General features: G+C 41.4%; 1 protein-coding gene across 5 annotated transcripts in view; it reads right to left on the bottom strand.

Moving 5' to 3' along the window:
- WDR7 (WD repeat domain 7) overlaps positions 1-22,494 on the bottom strand; it is a 154,731-nt gene that overhangs the window by 18,589 nt on the left and 113,648 nt on the right. For all 5 annotated transcript variants that reach the window (XR_009961145.1, XM_062599366.1, XM_062599367.1 and 2 more), the window contains one exon: positions 15,980-16,079. Coding sequence is in view for 4 of the 5 variants with exons in the window: in XM_062599366.1 (XP_062455350.1) it covers positions 15,980-16,079 (100 nt within the window). In the remaining variant the exon portion in view is untranslated. The remainder of the gene's footprint in view (positions 1-15,979; positions 16,080-22,494) is intronic.

Below are 22,494 nucleotides of genomic sequence, written 5' to 3'. Positions count from 1 at the left end.
GCACAAAGGCAGACTTGGTGCAGATCAACAGCATCCAAGTGGAAAGTTAATGCAGAGGAGTTAGTGTGCTGTAAATCCACACCTTGGCCAAATTCCCACCAGCTTCCCAGGTAGAAACATATCAGCGCAGGTTACTCTCATAAACTACACTGCTAAATTACCACCAGCCTAACCAATAGGGCATAATTAAACACTTAAGTGAATAAAGTCCCTGAACTGTATTATTAGGCATGTTTACAAAGATTGGGTAAAGCTCCTGCAACCTCTGGGGAAGACGTCTGTGATATACAGGACACCTTTCCTCTTCTGCAAGCCTTGCACTACAAGCGTACTGTAAGAAAAGCTGAAGAGTGAGTTTCGCATGTGAAAACGCCAACTTTACAAGCGAGGACAGGAAACGTAAGCACATTTAAGTCCTGGAGCAGCTGAAGAGCATCCCCTTAAATTTCTGCCCCGCTTGCCAGTGAGGCACTCATTAGCGCTACCTTGTATTGCACTATTACGGATTTTCCCTGCGAACTTCCCTGCCGCTGATGAGAGTCAGCGCACACCCTAAGGCAACCAGGAGGCGTTCCCGGGCCTCCTCGCGCACCGCACGGCTCTGTGCCGCGCAGACGGCGCCAGCGGACCGCGGCCAGGGCCGAGGGCTCGCGCGCTCCCGCGCTGCAGCGCGACGGAGCGCCCCACCGCCCACCGGCTCCATCCCGCCCCTCGGCACCGCCGGCGGGGGAGCGATCGGCCTATTACGTTAGAAGGGGAGACTTGGCAATTACCTTCCATCGGCAATCTGAGCACGTGGGCTTCGACTAACAGTCCTCCTGGCTCACCTGACCTCGTCACTGCGACAGTGTCAGCAAATGCACGGATACGTTAGGTCGCAGGGCAGCTCTCTTTCTTTTCCTTCCTTTCTCCCTATTTGAGAACAGTGACTGTCATTTCTTTAGTGATCAGATTTAATCAAAACAAGGTATTTCACCTGGGTGGCTGCCCCGTGCTCCACCTGCTGCACCCCGCTCCTCACCGCTGACACCCGCCCGTGGGGTCCGGGAGCAACTGCAGAGAGCTGGTCGGCTTCAGACAGAGGAAAAGAGCTAAAGAATGAGATACCACTGCTCAGCTAAGCGCGAGGAGCCCTCTCCACGTTTTGCTGCTACGGGTTCAGAGCTGATTTACACTAAGCAGGACTCACTTCAGCATCAGGGGTTAATGATTATTCAGAAGCATCTCTATAAAATGTGATTCTAGACATTCAGGACAAAAATCAAGATTCAATCAATGAAAACAGAATATTTTAGAGTTTTCTTGACCACACTGTGTGTTTTTCTTCGCATTAATTTTCCCAATCCATTCCCTATTCATAGTGAATGCAGATCAGATGACAAATACCAACTAATGTCCAGAGCCTGTGAACACCTCAGCTCTGTCAGTAAGAGCAATGACATCGGTTTCAGGAGGCTGCGTTACAGTTGTCAAAGTTTTCAGAAATTACACATCAAAATATACAACCATCATCATCATAGCAATATCCAGGCTGGAACTGTGTTTGCATTTCACATTACATGCCTCCTAATGTCGGAATACAGATGATGAGCATGGGAATGAAGAATGGTGTTATAAATACACATGAAAGAAATAAAGCCAAACTGATGCAAAGAGATGCCTTCTAGCAGTTACTTGTTTTACTAAAATACACTAAATTTCATTTCTTCCTCCTATTTATACTCAACCTCAATCTTCCATAAATAACAAGTTCTAACCTTATTTCTATCATTCCCTTCATTTTTTCTACTTCAAATTTAACTGCTTTTATAATAACCTGACTACTCAACAGATGGATAAGGGGGAAAAAAAAAAGTAAGTGAATAGACAGACACCACCCTCTTCCTCCATAGCCTTGTATCCAGTAGGACATTACAGTCTAGATGAGTGGATAACTAGATGGATAAAAACTTGGTTGGATGATCAGGTTTAGAGAACAATGGTTAATGGGCCATCCTCTACCTGGAAGCTGGTGACAAGTGTAGTGCTGCAGGGGTCTATCCTAGGAGCTGTCCTGCTTAACGTCTTTCTCAATGACATGGAGGAGGTGACAGAGCATGCTTCCATTAAGGTCCCAGATAATACCAAACTGGGGAGCAGTCCGTATGCTCAAGGGCAGGGCTGCCCTCCAGGAAGACCTAGACAGGAAGGAGGAATGGGTTGTTATGAAGTTCAGCAAGGACAATTGCAAAGTCCAGCACCTGGCAAGCAAGAGCCCCTTGCAACAGTGCAGGCTGGGGACTGCCCGGCTGGAGAGCAGCTCTGCTGAGGTGGCTTTGGGTGTCCTTTGGGCAGGCACAAGCTGAATATGAGCCAGCAGAATGCCCTAGCAGCAAAGAAGGCCAATAGCATGTGGGCTGTATGAACAACATGGCATGTAGATCAAGGGAAGTGATTACCCCCCCTTTATCTAGAATACTGTGTCCAGTTTTGGGTTCTCAAAACAAGAAGGACCTTGAGAAACTGAAGTATGCTCAGCAGAGGGTTGCTGAGATGGTCTAGACACTGGAGCACTTGCACTGTGAGGACAGGTTGAAGGACCGGGGCTTGTTCAGCCTGGAGAAAAGAAGAATTCTGGGGGACCTAAAAGCAGCCATTCTGTATCTGTGATGTGGTCACTGAGAAGACAGAGGCAGGCTCTTTACAATGGTGTGGGACAATGAGAGACAACAGATAAAAGTGGAAACAAGAGAGATCCTGACTGGTAGGAGGAGAAACATTTTCCTCAGGAGCACAGTCAAGCATTGGAGCAGGTTGCCCAGAGAGGTTGCTCAGAGTCTCCATCTATGGACAAAGCCCTGAGCAACCCAGTCTGACGTTGTAGCTGACCTTCTTTGAGCAGGAGTTTGGACCAGAGACCTCCTGAGGCCTCTTCCAACCTGAAGAATCATGTTCCTATGATCCTATTATCCTATGACAACATGGACCAACATGCAGCTAGAGCTAGTTAACTCCACTGACGTCATAGGACAAGAAATGAACTCAAGGTATCACCATGCTGCAAGTACCTCTGCATACACTTGCAGCACTGAGGCTCTGATTCATTGTTTCCTTTAGATGACAGTATTCAAGATGTATTGCAGCAGCAAAATCTGCAGCTGTGCAGAATGACTTTGGTGTTGAACCATATTAAAAAAGGAATGGAGCCCTGATTTTGATCAAGTGATGTTTGTCTTGAATACTACACATATTTGACCAACACCAAAGACAAACATTGACTGATCAAAAACAACACTTTAATATCATTTTTTAAAAACTCATTATTTGGAGTTAAAATCATCTTGATTTTTCTTATGACAGCATCCATAATAAATTCAAAACAATCTTCATTTCCTCTCCAACTAAAAAAAGTCCCTGAACAAACTTAATAAAATTCGTGAAATAGTAAAGCTGTAACAACTTCAAGAGAAGTGTCAATGATCATATTCATGTGAAATATAAATTTACATGCTGAAGTTTGGTCGTGAATCCCTTAAGTACGAGAGCTTGTTCCAGTGCAACAGAGAGCCCTGCAACGCAGAGTGCAGAGTTAGGCCGCTCAGCAGGCACAGTGATGAGTCAAGAAAACTGGCTCACTAGCTTTGCTCTGGTTACAGCATTACGTATAAGATAAAATCTCTCCATAACATGCATTAAAACATCTGTGTAGCTGATACTAGAACTCTCTGGCCATAGCTTCACGGACCTTACAAATGTATAGCTCAGTCCGAATGAAGAGCTTTGCTTTCTGTCTGCTGTGAGAATTCCCTCTTCATGCTTTCAAGGTATAACAAAATAGCTAGCTGCAAGTCAATATCCAAAAACCACCTCAGAAACACCTCAGGAATTACGCTGATATTTTCCAGTAAAAATCATTGACTTAGAACATAAAACAAAGTGCTAAATAAATACTTAATTATTGTCAACAATACACAAATTCTTAAGATTGAATGACAGGGGAAGTTTAAAGGCACATCCTGAATTCACTTTTAAGCTAGAGGAAGGATGGCATTGATACCGTGAGAGTGCTTTCCGAATCAGTCACTACCACCATTCACTGTCTCACCTTGCTGAGCTTTGTTCCCATCTTTCCTACCCTTTGTGTCTCGCACCTTTACTCTTTCTTTGGCCTTCCGTTTAGTTAATCCCCACCAACTTAGTCTCAGGGAAAAGATTTACATAACAAATCCAAGAAAATTTTGAAACAATTCGCTCTACTTGTGCTCCATTCCTGGTGCCCTTCCTTCTTCTGCTGTGCCTACAGAACTGGTATGCTCTCTGGGGTAGGGTCTTTACTCGATGTTTCTGCAATGCTAAGTGTAGCGCAGTCCTGCTTTCGGGTCCTTCCTGCAATGTAATGCATTTGGTAAATAACACCTCACCGAATAACCTCACCGAATCTTTGTAATACTAAAAAGCACACAACGTTTGCTACGGTTTCTCTTTCAGTGAAAGCACTCTCCGTGGGAAAAGCAGAACACGCATTTTTGGGAATACAGGCCCCCACCCGTCACACTGCCGGGTGGTTAGAAGATGTAATGATAGCAGGCAGTTTTCACTCTCATGTTTTAATTAAAGTCTTGTGATTAGTGACTCAGTATGTATCCCAACACTAGAGTTTCTAAAGCAAAAGAAAAATAATCAAGTAACTAGTATGTACAAATTAATATGGGGATTTTGGACTAGTTTATGCTGCCCAGTTAGAATTCACCTTACACACCTTTAAGTACAGATAATTACATCGACCCCAAGTTTCTAGATTCCTCTTACAATCAATGGCGAGAAACAGATACTCGAGTCTCCCATGCATCATTCCAGGGTAGATCTCTTTAAGCTAAATGAAACACCTGATATTTACTGGTGCAATGAGGAGAGGTCCCCAAACTAAGAATGTAGCAGTTATCGATTACTTCATGACAATAATTAACAAATAATAATACTAAATCTGTGGTGACTTTAAAATACTGCTATAGACTCTGATGAACAAAATATTATCAAGCAACTTTCAGACATTAGGATTTCCCCATCATTTTGAAGCCAATAAAACCCACGTATCCTAAAATCTAGTTACTGGAAGTATACCTATACTTAACAACACCCATTTAATGTTAAATTTGAAAAAAAAAAAAAGTATTTTTTTTTACTTTATTAATGCACCTCTAAAGAAAGTTAATTTCAATTGCATATCGATGATAATTTGATAATTGATAGTTGATGATAACTTACAATCTTATGCCAAGTATCAATAATTTATGTTTTGAATTTAACATCAATCTTTTTCTTCAATTGTGTCCAACCTGCTGAGAGTGTTTTAACTGAGAAAAATTACTGCATGTATTTTTGTTCATGTACTCAAATAAATGTTTTTGTTTTCAAAGAAAACAAAAAAAGAAAGTAGTACATCTCCAGGGTCATGACTTTGCACAGTGTGTAAGTCACTTCAGAAAACCTCAAAATTGTCAGTTTGTAAAATCAATGAAAAAGCTGACGTTTGGAATGGGAGGTGTAATGCAGCCATAACTGCAGTGCCACGAGCGCGCTGCCGCGCTATCAACGAGCTGCAGCGTGGTACGTTGATCGTGAGATAATCGCGCCCCGGGAGGATTAGAGGCACGCAGAGGCACCCTGCGCCACACAGCAGCACACTTGGGGTGTCATTATCTCTTGATAACCCCACTCCCTGCCATCTCCTATTGCTTGATTAGGGGTTACAAAGGTTATAATAGGACTAAAAGAACTTGGGCGAACAGAACTCGCAATGAATGATACCTTAATCAATTCGAAACCGGAGGCTGAAAAGCGTGCAGTCAACACGGGCGTACACGGGAGACGGGAAGCACGCGCTGTTTCACATTTACGAGCTATAACTTTTGGAGAACAAAGAAATCCAGATCTACTCTGTGCTTTATTTTACCTTGCCAAATTTCAACTTCCTAAACTAGCATTTTCCTGATTAAAGAGACATGTATAGATACTAAAGAAGAAAGATCTTAGGATATTAGCTCATCTGAAAATAAATCATCAAGTGCATCCCAAACAGAAGGAAGGTTTTGTTGGGTGTCTCATCAGAAGTACACTAAGTTACACGCATGTTCACGAAACGTTATCTTGTCTTCAAAATTAGAAATTGTGCTCCTTAGTTTAAATGTTTTATTTGTGGTTTAAAACGTCCACCCATCCCAAACTAGCGTGTTCGTTGCGCGGTGGCAGTTAAGAGCGCCCCTACACTGTTATTTCTTTGTTACGGTGTGCAAACATTGGCCATATTTGCCGGTGGCACAGCCACAGATCTGGCGCACGCAGAACTGTTTTCCAATTCACTGTGAAACATCAATTATCTTTATCAAATAACAGTATCTCATCTCAGTCCATTATCAAGATGGAGTCTTATTTTAGCTGGACTGAAGCCCTATCTGTATATCAAGGCTGGCCGCAGTGCCAGAGTGAGTGAAAGGCTGTGAAATAATCAATAATCATCATCAAATTGTGGTCGACAGGTTGTGAGGATGGAAGTTTTTGATGAAACCTCAACCTTTTTTTGTGCAGCTGATAAAGCTTAACCTTTGCAATACCTGATAACTATGACTCAGTTAAAGGAAGCACTGCATACACTTAAAAGAGCTTTGACTGCTCAAAAAATCCACTGAAACAGCTTGGTGTAAGTGGATACCAACTTCACACCATCAAACATCTTTTTGTTACTGAACAAGCCAGAGGACAAAGAACATATTTCATGAATTTTTATAAACACATCACTGCACTGCCTGAACTTGGAGCCACGCTTGGTCTCAAAGCCGCACAAATGAAAGGTCAGCCTAAAAAGGACAATCTATGCACAACGACGAACACGACAGCAGGAACAACGGCAAAATTTCCACCAAGTATTTGTCTATTTAAATGTAGCTCACTTTAGGTTATGCAGGATATGAGAGAGATGACATCACATAGATAAAAGGAAAAAAGTATACATACGAATTAGTCTAATTGCTTAACACCTTTATTCTTATTCAACCCTTATCTTACGATAATTTATTTTCAAAAATAAAATTAAGATACAGAAAGAGGCTGCAAGAGATTTTTGGTTTGGGCTTTGTTTCTTTTTTAAGCACAAAATGGTTAATCTTCAACCTGAATATAACCTACCTACAAAAAACAGAGCTGGTTTCAGCCTTCCTTTTGCCCTTTTAGCTATCCACCAGTTTTTCTGGAAATTGGGATTTGGCAAAATTTGTCAGAAGTCACATGAACAAGCAGAACATGAATTTCAAGAAGAATGCAAATTTCAAATTTTCTCAGATAGAATCGAGTTTAGCTAGAGAACTGAAAGAGATACTTTAACACGTAAGCACAAAATTAATGTTAAATGTTTATATGTAATGCTTAAAAAAAAGAAGAAAAAAAAAAAAAGAACCAACAAACTGTGACCAGTTATTTCAGCTGACGAATACACTCAGTAGAACTGTGACAGTTTACTGCAGTTCAGACCAAGCCTAAACAAACACTTGGAAGGAGTTCACAGAACATCGCCAAGCTCTGCGAGGTTTGGTAACGCTGCTCCCTTCCAGCATGACCAGAACATCGGCCCCCGCGCTCCAGGCTACTGCAACACTCCCCACGGGACAAGTCCAGCACTCCAACTGTCTTATTTGGGTATATTGTAAATGTTAAGCTGTGCTCGCTTGCCAGTAATAATAACAACAACAAAAACATTTTAGGTTCTTGAGCATGAACTCCTCAAGTTTATCAGGCCATGAAAGCAGACAAAACCCCTCACCAGTTCAGAACACAGCTCTACTTCATCTCAACAAGCTACGGTAGAAACTCATAGTCCACCTCCTGCTTTGATTTTCTGTTATGTCCTTCGGTCCTTTACAAGATCTCAATATCAACCTTTAAAAGCCACACGAAGACACTCCGGGACTGAATCATAATTAATGCCTATTTCTGCGCAAAACCGAATGGATGAGCAAGATCAGGACTTACCTGTAAACACCACCAGATCGTTCCAGAGCCTGGCTTAAAACTACTGGATTTTTCTCTTCAGACAGAAGGTGATTTTGAATAGAATCATCTGCTTTTCCAAATTAAATAAACCTCACAAAGAAAGCACACACTTATGCAATCAAACAGAAGAGCTTTCATCAAACTAGCTAATGCACTTGCAAGACTGTTAACACAGACTTATTCCAAATGTTAGAGAAATGTGAATGCTCCCCAAACAGAAGCAAGCTAATCATGAGCTAAGCCAACGCTGTAACTCAGAGCAGTGGGAACAAGCTTGCCTGGCTCAGGCAAATCCTCCCAAAGGAGGGAAGGTTTCGTAGGAAATCAGGGCCAGGAGAACCCTTGCAGCAGTGCCACATGAACTGGATTGTTAAATGTGAAGCAGGAGCTACTGGTTAGAAGTTGAAGCTAAAGCACTGTCAAACTAGAAATAAAATGTGATTTTAATAATGAAAATCATTAACTACTGAAACACATTATTAAGATTCTGCTAGGTTTTCCATTACTGAAAAATCCATTGTCAAGATCAGATGATCTTCTGAGGCTATTCGCTGCCCACTGATTCCGGACCTAAATGTCCTGTCCTGCCGTTAAGCGAGACCTGATGATCTAGACCTCCCTCCCTCATCCCTGAGGGCCTTCAGTCTACGAGCCTAGGCCACTGCCAACTTTGCTTTCCTGAGACACACCTCACATGATGAATACCTATGAAACTATTTCAGGCACCTCTGGAGGATGTTGATACCACACTGATTAATGTGGTGCTAGACCCTAAAGAGAGATTTGCTCTTACAGGGAACTTGGGTCTTCCTTAGATGTTGAGGGCTCAGCATCCCTCCAAAGGCTGCTCATCATGTCGTGAGACTGCAAAAATCCTGTCCTCTTAGAGGTCTTTTATATTCTACATCCGTCTCAGAATACCATGTTTCGAAGCACATAAAAATATTCTGGTCACAAAACCACTACTTTTCTAGCAAAGAATAAAGCTGAATTAATTCAATAGTAGTTATTGTATAAAAACATTTCTAAAAATACAGCAATGTTTAACTAATGCATTAACTAATTCTGACCTTCAGAACAGATCTCCCAGCGTAGTTCTGAATATGGTGCAAAATCAAAATACAAAATGCTTGTTGTTGGACAATTCTGTTTATGAAGAAACAAAACAAATCTGCCCACAAAGCCAGTTTACAGCAATAATCTAAAGTAATATTAGCACTAATATTATATTGTATTAATATTGTAAATATTGATATTTATGATATAAAGTAATATTAATTAATATTAAACAAAATGATTCACACCACCCCCCCTCATAATCTCCAAGATATAGTTACTTTACAGTCAAATATAATTTAATGTAGTTGAAAACAGCTCATAACTTCCTAGCTAAAATAAAGTAGCTGAACTGTTGTATGTTTCCATTTGTAATAATTACTTTGGGACTTATAAAAGTATTTAAAACTGTAAAAGTGATCCTGATGTTTTATATTGTTTCACTTATCATAGCAGTAAAGCTTCTTTTCAATTGTTATTTGATTCTTTTGTTCTTTGGACTGAATTACTCAAAGATTCCAAAAGCAGCTTTGATCCTGCCTCATCTACACTTTTACTGTAATTTTTCAATATCATAATACAAAAATACATAAGCCTCTTTTTCTTTAAGTAAACTACATTATTACAGGATGGAGTCCAACCATGGGATACCGGTAGCTGTTAAAACAGAACACAATCTTAGAATTGCTCTGCGGCTTTGCCCCACGTATACTGCAACGTCCTCCAGAAGCGCGGCAGCAGTTCCCGCGGCAGAGCAGCGGGCTTCCCGCGCCGCGGAGCAGTACGGTGGCGTGTTTTATTATGAGTGTCATGGAGACGGTGTGAAAAATCAAGAGCCATAGGCAGCAAGCGGCAATGGGTCAATAATGTTCACCGAGACATTGTGTAGATAATCAACAACAAGGCCCTGGGTTCTCCGCGCGCTGCAAACAGCTGAAGGGCAAATCAATACTGCCAGGGAAGGGCACTGCCCTGCTCCACTTCCCGCAGCGCGCCGCTGCTCGGCCGCGAGCGCGCCCGGGGAGCGAAACCGGGGCCAACCGCGCGCGCACCGCGCACCGCGCGCCGGGAGCCCGAAACCGCGCGCAGGAAGTGCTCGAATAATTTCATAGAAAAAGGAGAGAGTGCGAGAATTCAATCCCTATTAAATTGTAAACAATCATTTGACGAGAAAAAATGATAGGCATTTGGAATGCTCCTGATGGGATACAGAAGAACTGCAGTTTTCATTCCCATTTAGTATTTTAAAAAACAAACTAAAACTCAAAGGCCTGAAATGAGCAAGACATAGAGTGGAAAGTAAGAGTTAATGTGGAATGATTCAAAAATTTAAAGTATCAAAATGACCTATGTTTTAAAATATTAAGTAAAATTCACATGCTAATAGATGCATCTGCACAATAACTTACAAGGCAAAACAAAAGGAAAATACTGAAATGCAGATTACTTTCGCTTTGAGGCAACGTTTTACTGATAGTATAAATAATTGACACCTTGTTAAACAAGTGATACTAATACAATAGTTTTTTCCAGAAAAATGTATCACATTAAAATGTTGATTTATGATTTGTTAAAAAAGGTGATTCTCGACATCCATCATTCTATTAATCATTAGATGTAATTTCTCAGTTCACTATGGACAACCACTGTTCTTGAAAACCATATAAAAATGTGCTGGAAGGAGAAAAAGCATTTAAAGTGTTTTTGCTTTATATTAAAGTTAAAATACTTCGCTGTTTTCTTCAAGCAGATGATAAAATTCCTATCATTAACACTCTATTTTGCCTATAGCATAGAAGTAAAATAACTTCTTTTAATAGAGTACATATTTAGGACAATAGTTTGTGCTACTGTTGATAATTATTAGAAAATTTTTGACAAATTGTAAGGAGGCAGCTAAATCCCATGTTAATTCTCTGACATAATTGCAGTCATATAAAAAGCCAGAGTACTCAGATCTTGCTATCAAATAAACTTAAAGAGGACTTTTAAAATTCAACATGGCTGTGTGATACGAATAAATAATATTTTAAGCTTTATTTTCATCCAGGATGATTAATTTAATATTCACAGTAATATACTATCAGATTACTTTTCCCAAGAATTATTCAAGGCGAACATCACAAAGCCAAAAGCAACTGCAAGTGAAGGTTTCTCCTGCTTTCCTGAGGATTTCTGATATTTTCTTGCAGGTCTCCAAACTGATGCTGCTTTGACCCAGCACGGCGGCAGGCTAAGCAGCAGCGGAGCACCGGCGGCCAGCCCCGTCCCATCCCCCGGCACGGGGCGCCACGCTCTCCAGTAGCTGAGCTGCAGCCACGCACACGTACCTGCTAACTCCTGCAGACACCCATCAAAGAGCCCGTCGGACGCATGGCTCCTGCAAGCTTCCACGGCCTGGCCGAGTTCTGCTCCTTCACTGCCACAGGGACAGGTCCTGCCCCCAGAAGCAGGTTTGGAGCTTGTATCACCATAGCCAGGATGCTGTGAGGATCACGTGGAGTGGAAAAAGGTCCAGTTCAACAAGAAAGGAAGAAAGAAGTCTTTTGTGGGCTTGAGGGACTGCTTGCTGCCACGCGCGATCCCAGCGAGCAGACGCGTGTTGGCAGGGCACAGATTCACTCGGCTAAGTCAGACAGTCCTTTACTGCCATCCAGGAGCACAAGACCGACCCACCTGCCTGTCAGGGATGGAGAGTATGAAGAACCTGCATGACCTTAAATGGAGATTCCCATCTGCTCGGCTCTTCGGGAAACAGGAAGAAGCCCACCTCCGTCCAGCTCTGGTTTTATAGGCTCAGTGTATTGAATTCATCCTTTCTAAACACTACCAGAACACCTCCTGCTCGGTCACCTGGAGCACTGCTGCTGCCCTGCAAAGGTTCTCCAGAAGCTCTTGCAGCTACCGGCCAAGAGCAAATACATGTCAGCGAACATGCACCAGGCTCGAGCTACAGCAACAGGGCTCCTTTGCACTACATGCCAACATGGAGCAAGCTGGCCACCCACTCCTCAATCCTCCTGCTCTGGAGCAAGAGAACGAAACAGAGAAGGGCAAAATCCCAAGGGTACTGCAGTCAACAGCAAGCTGTGCATCAGCTTCAGCCAGGCCAGGGTACTGCCCATGTGCCCCAGCCAAGCAGAAGTGCACTGTCTACGAAGCTTTTTGGTGTAACCCAAGGTTTGAAGTTAAACTGAAACGCTTTAATTGACAGAGAGCTGCTATTCTCGAATGCTCTTCATAGCGGATTCCCTCCCCAAATACTATCTGAAAGCCTGGAAGGTAAGAGCATGTTGGACTGGTTCTGGTACTAAAGAAAAGCTGGCTATAGAAAGCCTCAGCGATGCAAGCCCACGTTCAAATGTCAGAGCCACAGGTCACAGAAGATCTGCCCAAGATCTGCATCCTAAGGTAAGGGATGGTGTCCCAAGCAATCTGGTAACACACCATCAAAAATGCATTAGGAATAAATAAAGAATTTACAAGAAAGGAGGGGAAGTTAAGCATTAGAAACGTTTATGGACATAACAGGCATGGGTCAAAAATGTGAGACTTGACAAAAGTCAAGTAGAGTTGCATCTTGTAAAATAATACTCAAGCAGATAGCTTTCTGAATTTCTACTTTCATAGAAGGAGAGAAAGGAAAGTAGATTGGGGAAATGAAGCAGTATGATTGGAATAAACACCTAAATCAATTTATGTGACACTCAAAACAAGTATTTTTTCTCAAGATGATTAAGGAAAACAGAATCTATTATTGGAAAGAATTTTTTAAAAGTCTTCAGTTCTTTCCAGCTTTCAAAAACAAAGGCTGTAAGGCAATTTTAATGCTGCCCATAAATAAGGCAGAGGAGTAAAAACCAGGAAAAAAACAAACCGTGCCCCCCACAATATGTAATTCTGATGTCTATTTAAAAATAGCTTCCATGTGAATTATAATTGGGTAACTAACAAAACTGTCATACATACTTCAAGACCTTTGCTTATGAAACTCTAACACGTTCACTAAATGCAAAATTATTTTTATGGCTTCAAAAAAAGATTCAAGCATTCATTTCTTTTTAAAGTAGGAATGATTAAGTAACTTTTTGATACTGTATTTCTGGCAGCATCATTCAAGAAATGTGAACAGAAAGAAATTGAATGAGCTTAAGATAGAAACTGGTATGCGTTGGAGAAATATTATTCTTGGTAGAAATATAGAAGTAATCAGGACAGAAAATGCAATGGTTCCAACAGGAACCACAGGAACAACATTAAAAACACCTGAGCTTTTTTGAATTTTGAAACATTATTTTCTGCTATACAACCCTAAACTTACTTTACGTCTGCTGAGTGGTTTGAAACTTGCAGCGGTGAAGAATAACTGAAGCAATCAGAATCTAAATAAGAAACCTGTATCCAATAGATGGCGTTGCCCCCTAATAATCATGCACCTGGCACTCACCAGATTTACCCGATCTTCCCAATAACAACAGAAGCTGCAAATGACGCTGCCCTCATTACCCTCAAAGCCCATCTCCTCAGCCAAGCCCCTCTCTGCCTTCTAGGACCTATCTAGAATCTTATTAAGAAAGTAAGAAAACAAGTGTTTGAATATTCACTAACATGTCAAACCAGCTTACAAAATTATTCAGACAACTTACTGATGTAAATCTGGACTTAGTTTAGGAGCCTAATACAGTGAAATGTCAACTAACATGAAAAAGTGAGCCCTTATGGATAAACAGCTTGCAAACATCAGCTATACACACTCTCCTACAAAACAACCAGTGGTTACTATACAGAATTCATTTTAAAAGCACTGGAGGGGAAAAAAAATTGGAAAGACGAGAAAGATAAGGTATTTCAGCATGCCCTCCAAACTAAGGGCAGATCAAGCCAGAGGGAAGATCTTCGCTGAAGATTCAACCACAGACACACAGGTAGCTCCAAGCATACTTTACTGTCCCATCTATCAGCACCTCTGGTCTTCTGTAAACAATTTTAGACCACTGGATTGTGTAAAACGTTTTATGGAATCACGTTGAATTCATCCTATCAAGAAAGACGCCCCAGAATTACCCCATATATTAATACACACCTCTGCTTCCCTTGGAGCCATTTAATAGATGAATCTGAAGTTCAAAACACAAGGATGCCAGTAGAGCATAAATACAGTAGCTACATGGAAGAACAGGTTATGCACCATCCTCCTTGTCCAAGGAAGGGTACAGTTGTGCTTTTTCTTTTCTTTTTTTTTTTCCTTTCTCCCAAAACATTAGCTAAGGATTAGCTGATTAGCTTGAGATACCAAAATTTCCCAGCCTTATCTGGGTTTTGTGCCCTCAGTTTTCAGGGAGATGATGCACAGGGAAAGGAACTGTGGTCCCTGTCTCTTAATGGCCAGAAAGAGATGTTCAGTACGTGGCTGCCTCATCGCGTGGGTTGCTGAATGCTTGGGAAAGAAGTGATGCAGCAAGCACAGCCCCTTGGTGCACAAAAGCACGAACATGTGCTTGGAAAGAGGAAGAGGAGCAGCTGGGCGCAGCACAGGGCTGACCTTTGCCAGGGCCTGATGGCTGGACCTCAGGACAGCAGTTGTTGACATGAAATGATATGAACTCTGATGAATGAGATATAGTAGGAGTTGAAAATAATGCAGCTTACTGTAATGGAACATATTGGCCATCAAAACCAGGCCAGCTGTCCAAACGTAACCAAAGGATCAGGAATCCGCACACTCAGAACACAAGTCATTTTCTTAATTTTCAGTTATCTCAAAATAATCATGTCAAAAATACTCCCTGACACCTAACATATCAATACGTACCATTTCTTGTGGACTGATTTAATAGTTAAATTAAAACACAATCCAGATCTGAAACAAGATGGAACCGACTACTGATACTACTTGCTAGCAATAGACAGCTATTTGTAAAATAAATGTGGCCATCTCGGCTTCCACAGGATACCCGTCTAAACAAAAAATACCAAAGCATATAACATTCGCAGCTACTACACATGGGAAATAAAACTCAAAAGTTAGCAGCAGAAAATGAACTGCCCACGCAGACCTAAGCCTGTGGTTCTGCCAGCCAAGGACTGTCGATTCAGCTGCAGATACAGCTCTCCTATAATGTGCATTTTGCAGGGACTAAACATGGAAGATTTTAGTCTAAGTTTAGAGAGAAAAAAACATTACATTTACACAAAAAACCCTAGAAAGAACTAATAAAGTAGATTCAAAATATGGGTATTTCAGTATGTATATATATATTCTAAATTTTATACAAAAAGCTATTGAAATTCATTGAGAAGTAATAGTTGACCACATATCACAAGGAATAAGAAAGAATATTACCAATACATTTTTCTGAAAAGATGATGGAAGATAAATGCTTTGTTATTTAAACATTTTTACTGTCAAGCAAATTCAAGTAAAGGAATTATTTCAATGTTATCCTTAGATATATCCAGTTCTAGGCCAGTGGTAACTGTTAAGAAAACATGTACCTTGTTTAATATCACAAGAGTGAAAATACCTCAAACCTAAGCATCACGTTGTTTCACAGAGAGGAGTTTTAGGAAAGAAAAAAATAACCATGTTTTCCTCATACAGATAGATCTACTTCTAGAACATCTTTTTTCTTAAAAAATCAGATCTTTTATTTATTTCAGGGCCGAGGTATCACCTAACTTTAGGCTTTTATTATTAACCCATCTGTGGCACCCATTCAGTTCCAGTGAATGAAGACAGTAGGGCTCCATATACTTTGAGTCCTTCATTAAACTATTGATCCCCTTAGCATTATCCATAATGTTCCAGCAGCTCGGCGTGTCAACCGATGCCGCGCTGGCTGCTCTTTCCTTTCAATAACTTGCACACTTTATGGGGAGGAAGTCACAATGATTTATTTACCTGACATTTCCCAGTCCGGATGTCGTAGAGGGCCACTGAACCATGGCGAGCTCCAACCGCTATTCTGTGACTCCGCTCATAATAGCTGACCATGTAGAACCTGAATTGAACATTATAACAAGTAACAGGTGAGATCCGACCTGCCTGCATGATGTTAAAATTAATTTGCAATGCCACTGGGTAATTAACATTAGTGCTAGAACGGAGATTTGATGCACAAATCCATCAGCTTCCAGTTTTCATTCTTGGCATTTAGCAAACAAAGCCAACCAATATTTGATATTATTGCAGAACCATATAAAATACTTTTATCACAGAGAGTGAAATACTTCTGCTGAGTTTAATAGAAATCTAAATAATAATTTTAAGCGCTCTGAATGTCCATGTGTATATGTTATTTATAGCTTAATACCATCACAACGCTGGATGTCAAATGGTTAAATAAGACAATCCTAAAGCCCTGAAAAAAGTTCAAAACATTTCTCCTTGAAAATCAAATAAGACAGAATGAAAGAAAGGGCAGGAAAAATATGCAAATTCATAAACTTTTGTTTGGTTTTAAAGAAAGGACAAGTTACCAAAGTCTTACTAATCCCGTAGCATTCTTCCAGGTGAAGAAGAACTGAGGAGTATGCGATACCCTTTAAAGTTCAGTGCGAGTACATGGCATTAATTTGAATTCAGGTAATTTTAAAATTCAAGGGATTTGAAACACAGGAGAGTTTTAAAATCCTTATTTCCATTCAAGTGTTTGGGAACATTAATGTGCCTTTTTTCTAAGTGGGATCTTTGAAAAGCATCTACTGTATTTCTGGTAAATTTTAATTTTACAGTTAGTTTTACAGTAGCAAGTTCTGCCAGAGATGGCTAGAAACAGTCTATAAAAATACATTGCTGACCATATTTATGGCTTGAAACAGCAACACCAGCCATATCTTACCATGAGCTACTGCCTTTTTTCCTTAAAGGACTCCCAGAGCGCTATAAAACCTGCTCTCCGCCGGGCACGCCGTTCCTCCCGTCCCGTTCCCGCGGCGCGGGGCGGCAGCCGGGAAGAGAAGCGGCTGCGGGGCTCGCCGCGCCTGCCCGGGAGAGCTCGCCGGCACGGCGCCCCGGGGCCCGCAGCGAGCCCGCCGCCGCCACCGCCGCGCGACGCGGTAAGCAGAGGACTGCGGTTTGCATCCCCGCGAGTTCCCCGAGGCCGCCGCACCGCGGGCACACGCCGCTCGGCTCCTCCAGCGGACTCGGGGAGACCATCCCCGACCGCTCTGTGCAAGCGCACAGCGCTTCCCCCTCGCTGCACCTAAATGCCACTTAGACAGAGAGCTGAGTCAGTGGTTTCCTCAAAAGGAAAAATCCATCAGTCCACAAAACAAGAGAGGGCTTGGAGAAAAAAGCTTCATGTAAACAGACATTTTTGAGTTTAATTTTCTACAAAATATTCCTTAGTCTGATATTCAGTTGTCAGCTCTCAGTCTTCACCTTTCACAGCTTAGCACTGTGTCAACCACCTATACGCTTAAACATTTTAATCCTTCACATCACTTTTTAAGCCTCTATATGGTACAATTTAATAGAGAATGATATGCCAATATATATTTAGACTACACCACAAATTCTTTTTTGCAAGTCTAGCTGATGCATCCATACCGCAGTTGGCACCTTAATGGAACCTCTGCTCTGAGTGCTGCTCTGTCAGTGCTTTTAAAAGAAACTTTAGTCAGCCAGAAGGCAATGTACTTCACTTAACTTTTTGAGGAATTCTGGTGGAGTGAAATTAATGGTGCTGCTACTGCTGATACAAGATAATGCTCCAAATTAAAGAATAAGCCGTACCTTGTGCATACCCTTCCCTCCCATATTCAGAAAATGAAAACTGGTGTATGTGAAGATGAAGGGCAACGCGGCCCAGCCTTCCCTTCTGATCCTTGTGCCCTCAGCAAGCTCTTCCACCCCTAGCTCCACTTCACCTGCAACACGGGTCACAGCTCCCAGGGGGCTGGGGGACCTGCTTCGATGCTCGCAAGCCATTAAAGCGGATGGTCATGGAAGAGGCTAAGCGCCTGGAAATCACGCTGCAGAGGGGGCATTTAGCATAAATCAACTGTGTTAATGACTGACTATGGAAATGATCTTCCTTCTTCCACCAACCATTTCGTAAGCATGCGGAAATGCGAAATACTTGGGAACAGGAGGGTTCAGGCTGGGCTCGGGCAGCCTGTGTTTGCTCACTGCATCGTGGGCTAGCAGCAGCCCGACTAGCCAGCAAAGACGCTGTAGGTCCAGCTTGCCACAGTCACGTTAACGTAGAACTTGACAAAACCAACGTATAACGTACAGCTGAAGTTCTCTTGCTTTGACACTTATGACAGAGCTACTTGATGAAAGAAGTGAGACCGTTCTGCTGCAGCACGTGAGCAAAGTGACTGCAACTGTGGAAAGTGCAAGAAAAGCCAAGCAGTCATTTTCAAAACAAAAATGTTCTGTGACTCTCTGCCAAAGATTTTTCTGCATCAATTATAGAATAGCAGAAAGGAAGATTTCTTTTGACACCCACATAGATGCCCAGGTCACCTTTAACATGGCACCAGGAAAGCAAACAAAAGCAAAGCCCCGAACAAAGCCATCTCCCTCAGCTCAAAGTTTCCTGGATGCTGGTTAAAGAGACTTCGTAAAGACGACTGCAGCCGCTCGACAAAGCCACTCGCTGCACCTCTGCGCCAGGGTCTGCCCACGCGGGCAGCGGCTGTGGGGCGGCAGGAGAGCGGAGGAGCTGGGCATTACGGACTTAACGAGTCCTCAAAACCAAACCCAGAGAAAACTCGACTCCCTTCCCAACTGCCAGCAGGGAACTGGGGGCAAGAAACGCAACGGAGACCTCGCTAGTGGCATGCTGCATCTGTGTTCAGCTGCAACAGCGGTGAATCTTTGGCTTCATTTCTTCAAAATTTTACGCAATTTTGTATTTTTAACATCTAATATCTTATTTTTTTATACATGCAGAACATCACAGAGCTATTGAGTTTATTTTCAGGGATCGGGACTTTTAAACACTGGGAGCCATCTACGAGGCATGGTTTACAGAGGTAATATTCTTTTGGCCTTCTAAAATTACAAATGTCATGAGTTCATCAAATTTCATTAAATTCAACAGATTTTAGCACTTTGTTCTAATTAAAGACTTCTGTTTGGATCCATAAAGAGGAGAAACAGTGCAAAAAAAAAGGAAGTTAAGTGTTCACTAAAAACAATTTGCTGTTTCCTATCATGACACCATTGTTAAACCTTAGTTTAGAACTGCAGTATCCTGGAATTAGTCAGAGGGGGCCTGGACTGCGCTTTAGCTATTCTGCAGTCACATTTCACGTTGTGTTCTTTTTTCTTCCCTCCTGTGGAACGAGGCTTTTTAGGCTTTCTTTGAGCACTACCATAATAGCACCTGAAACTGTTAGGCTATAACTTCCTGAATTTTAGTCTCCAAAACCCTGGCAATAATCACAATATACAATGTTAATGGGCAAGTTTGCTTTGGCTAATCCTTGAAGTTCTAATGCTTCCTGCAAGACTGCTCCCTAGCAGAAAGCAAGGAAAAATAGTTGTTGTTTTAGACTTAACGTAACTTCTTGTGTGAGAATATATAGAAGGCTTTGGATCAACAGTATATACTAAACACATGATGCTATCAAGCAGATTCCATCAGGGACCACTCAGATGTATGTAACTGCTGAATCTGGAAAATGATCAAGTTAAACAGAGTTATGCTGCCCTCAATATTATCCTTCAAAAATTTTTTTAAACCTCAAAAATATTTCATATTCACTGGATTCACTCAATACTTTGCTTTGATAAGAAATGAGTTTACATAGAATGTGCCAAAAGATAATAAACTTGCTTATAAAAAGTAACACTTACAGAGAAAGCAAATATACACCCTAATCATACACTATAAAATTCGTTGCAAAGTGATGGATTTACCTTACCACCACCAGATGGGATTGAGTCACATTCACAGCAATTAACAGCACGACTGCCACATTTGTACAACAGCAAAAAAGAGGAAAAAATTAGAGGAAAGATAATCTGGAGCTTTAACCCAGCACAACGCTGCTCTTGGCCCTAGGTTTTACTGTTCTACTAGAATTAGAACATCACTTCAAAAGATCCAGCATATGCACCAAACAAATGTTTGTCTTTATAGTTACTGAAATGGTATTTCCATAATCTTATATGAGCAAGAAGAGCTTGCACACCTAGTAAAAGTATTTAGACAGCTGAATGATTTAATCACAACATCTGTCCATATAATACAGTATAGCAGAAAGAGCATTAAGATATTAAAGAATTAGTAATAGGATTATGTCAAAGTATTTCTAGTTGGAATCCCTCCAGAGTTCAACAATTTGCTAAAATCTTATGAAAATTTCCATTGGGCTGAATGATCAGACCAGAGGGGTGCTGTATCATTTTTACAATGGCTATAACTATGTATAATAGGAAATATTGCTAGTAATTTAACAAAATTTTAAGACAACGTATCACTATAAAGGTACAACTGAAATAGGGAGATTTTTTGCGTTAATTCCCACTTGCCCTTACACTTATATTTTAAGTTAAGCCTTTTAAAGTATCAAGAAAAAGGAAGATTACCTCTATCAGTATCTTAGCTGTCAACAGGATAATAGTTCTTTTCTTGAAACTATTCAATATTTTAATAGCTTATTAAGTTAAAATGTAACACTCGACAGATGAATATTTTAATTTATTGGTTGTACCGGTTTAATAGTATAACCAGGATATCTATAACAGTCTAAAGATACTGTAAGTGTTCACATTTTATAAATCACATTTTATTATTTAAAAGTACCATTTTAAGAACTAAGTAGAACTATTCTAAGATAGAAATGGCTGATAATGCTCAGCTCCATTTGAAGGTCAGTGGGAGTCAGCTACCGAACTACTGCTTGTGCCTTCCAGTGTCCTCCAAGTTGCCAAGCCACCAGCAAGGTGAACACAAACAGGAAAGCTGCTACGCTTCGCCTTCCCTTTGATTTTATGCAATTAATGCATATTATCTCCATAGAAAATGTCCAGAGAGCAAGAATTTTAAACGGTCTCTAAACAAGTTACACACACAACAGACCGTGAGACAGCTTTAAAGCCACCAGCAGGGCTCTTTTGATTCGGGGAGGTTTAATTTCAATTGAATCCTACGCATCCACCGTGATGTGTTTTTAAAAAACAATCGGGTAATACCCTTTGTGTCCTACTTCCTGCCACATGAATTAGCAACCTGAGAAGGACAGGCCTGTCACGTATGAGCTTCTAGCTGAGGTCCAGCTTTTGTTCCCTGCACCCCAGTTCTGTTCATCTTTCAAAGATGCCAGTGGGAGAGTAGTAAAACCTTTACAAACTTAAAGCTACCAAGGAGCTTGCTCAAGTCTTTAGAGCCCTGTTCAAAAATGCTGAAGAAAGAAAGATGAAAAAGGCACTTTACAACACAATATCTAACCATCCGAGAGAACTAGGCAGATGGGCAGGCAAAGAAAACGATGTGGGCAATCAAGGGAACAGGACAACTACGCAGCATGGCGATGCAGGCCTTACTCATTAGACAGGCCAAAAAGTGCGGAGCACAGCATGCTCAGCTGGTGGACGCCTGAAAAATCTTTGCAAGGCAGAAAAACCAGAGCTCTGTTATTGGAAGGCATTTGGTACTTTGTATTTCTTGTTATCTCAGTTTTACTGAGCTTTCTTATGGGATGGCTGAAGTACGAAGCTGTGTGAATAGCACAAGAGGCTTGAAAAGCATGGAAGGCCTTAAAAATTCATATAACTGAGATGAGAACCCTCTCTTTTGCCTTACAGCCATGCTTACATATGAGCAAAACTGCACATCTAAGCTGTTATCTTACAACTGTGCCATTCTGTCCGCTGCTAGGTGGACTGCAGGAGTTGGTTATCGCCATAGAAAAAATAACATTTAATTTCAAAATTCTCCATTGGAGAAGGTTTGGGAGAGCAAATCAGTCAGGCTCAGCCCTCCTTCCGAATGCAATGTAGATCTGCTGTTTGGTGAGACTCCTGGTGTGAGAGCACGCTTTGCTGCGGGACGGTGCTGTGCCAACAGATCATGCCCTGGAAATGGGTGAACTGGGGCTTTGAAGAGCCCAGAGACCACAGCACACCTGGAAATCTTATTCGGGCACCTATCTTAAACCTGCCACTCATGGTTTACTCTCACCATACTAACAATCAATCACAGCTTCAAAGAGTTTATACAACTCTAGACACCTGTACTGCACTGGAAACACCCCACCAGCAACAACTCCCCCAAAATCTCCTAAACCAAACCCCTATTTAATGCTGTCAGAGGTTGACGTAATTTTATTTTCTTAGTTTTCCAATCTCTACTATGGTGGCAACTAACTCATTGAAGCAGGTTGTGATGATTGGAATCTAGAAGCTAACCTGATAAGTATATTATTATCATCAATGTTGCCTCAGGAAAAAAAATC

Source organism: Rhea pennata, chromosome Z, assembly GCF_028389875.1.
Source record: "Rhea pennata isolate bPtePen1 chromosome Z, bPtePen1.pri, whole genome shotgun sequence".
In the NCBI taxonomy this organism is placed as follows: Eukaryota; Metazoa; Chordata; class Aves; order Rheiformes; family Rheidae; genus Rhea; species Rhea pennata.
Note: the sequence above shows the minus strand (reverse complement) of the source record. Positions and strands in the feature narration are given on the sequence as shown.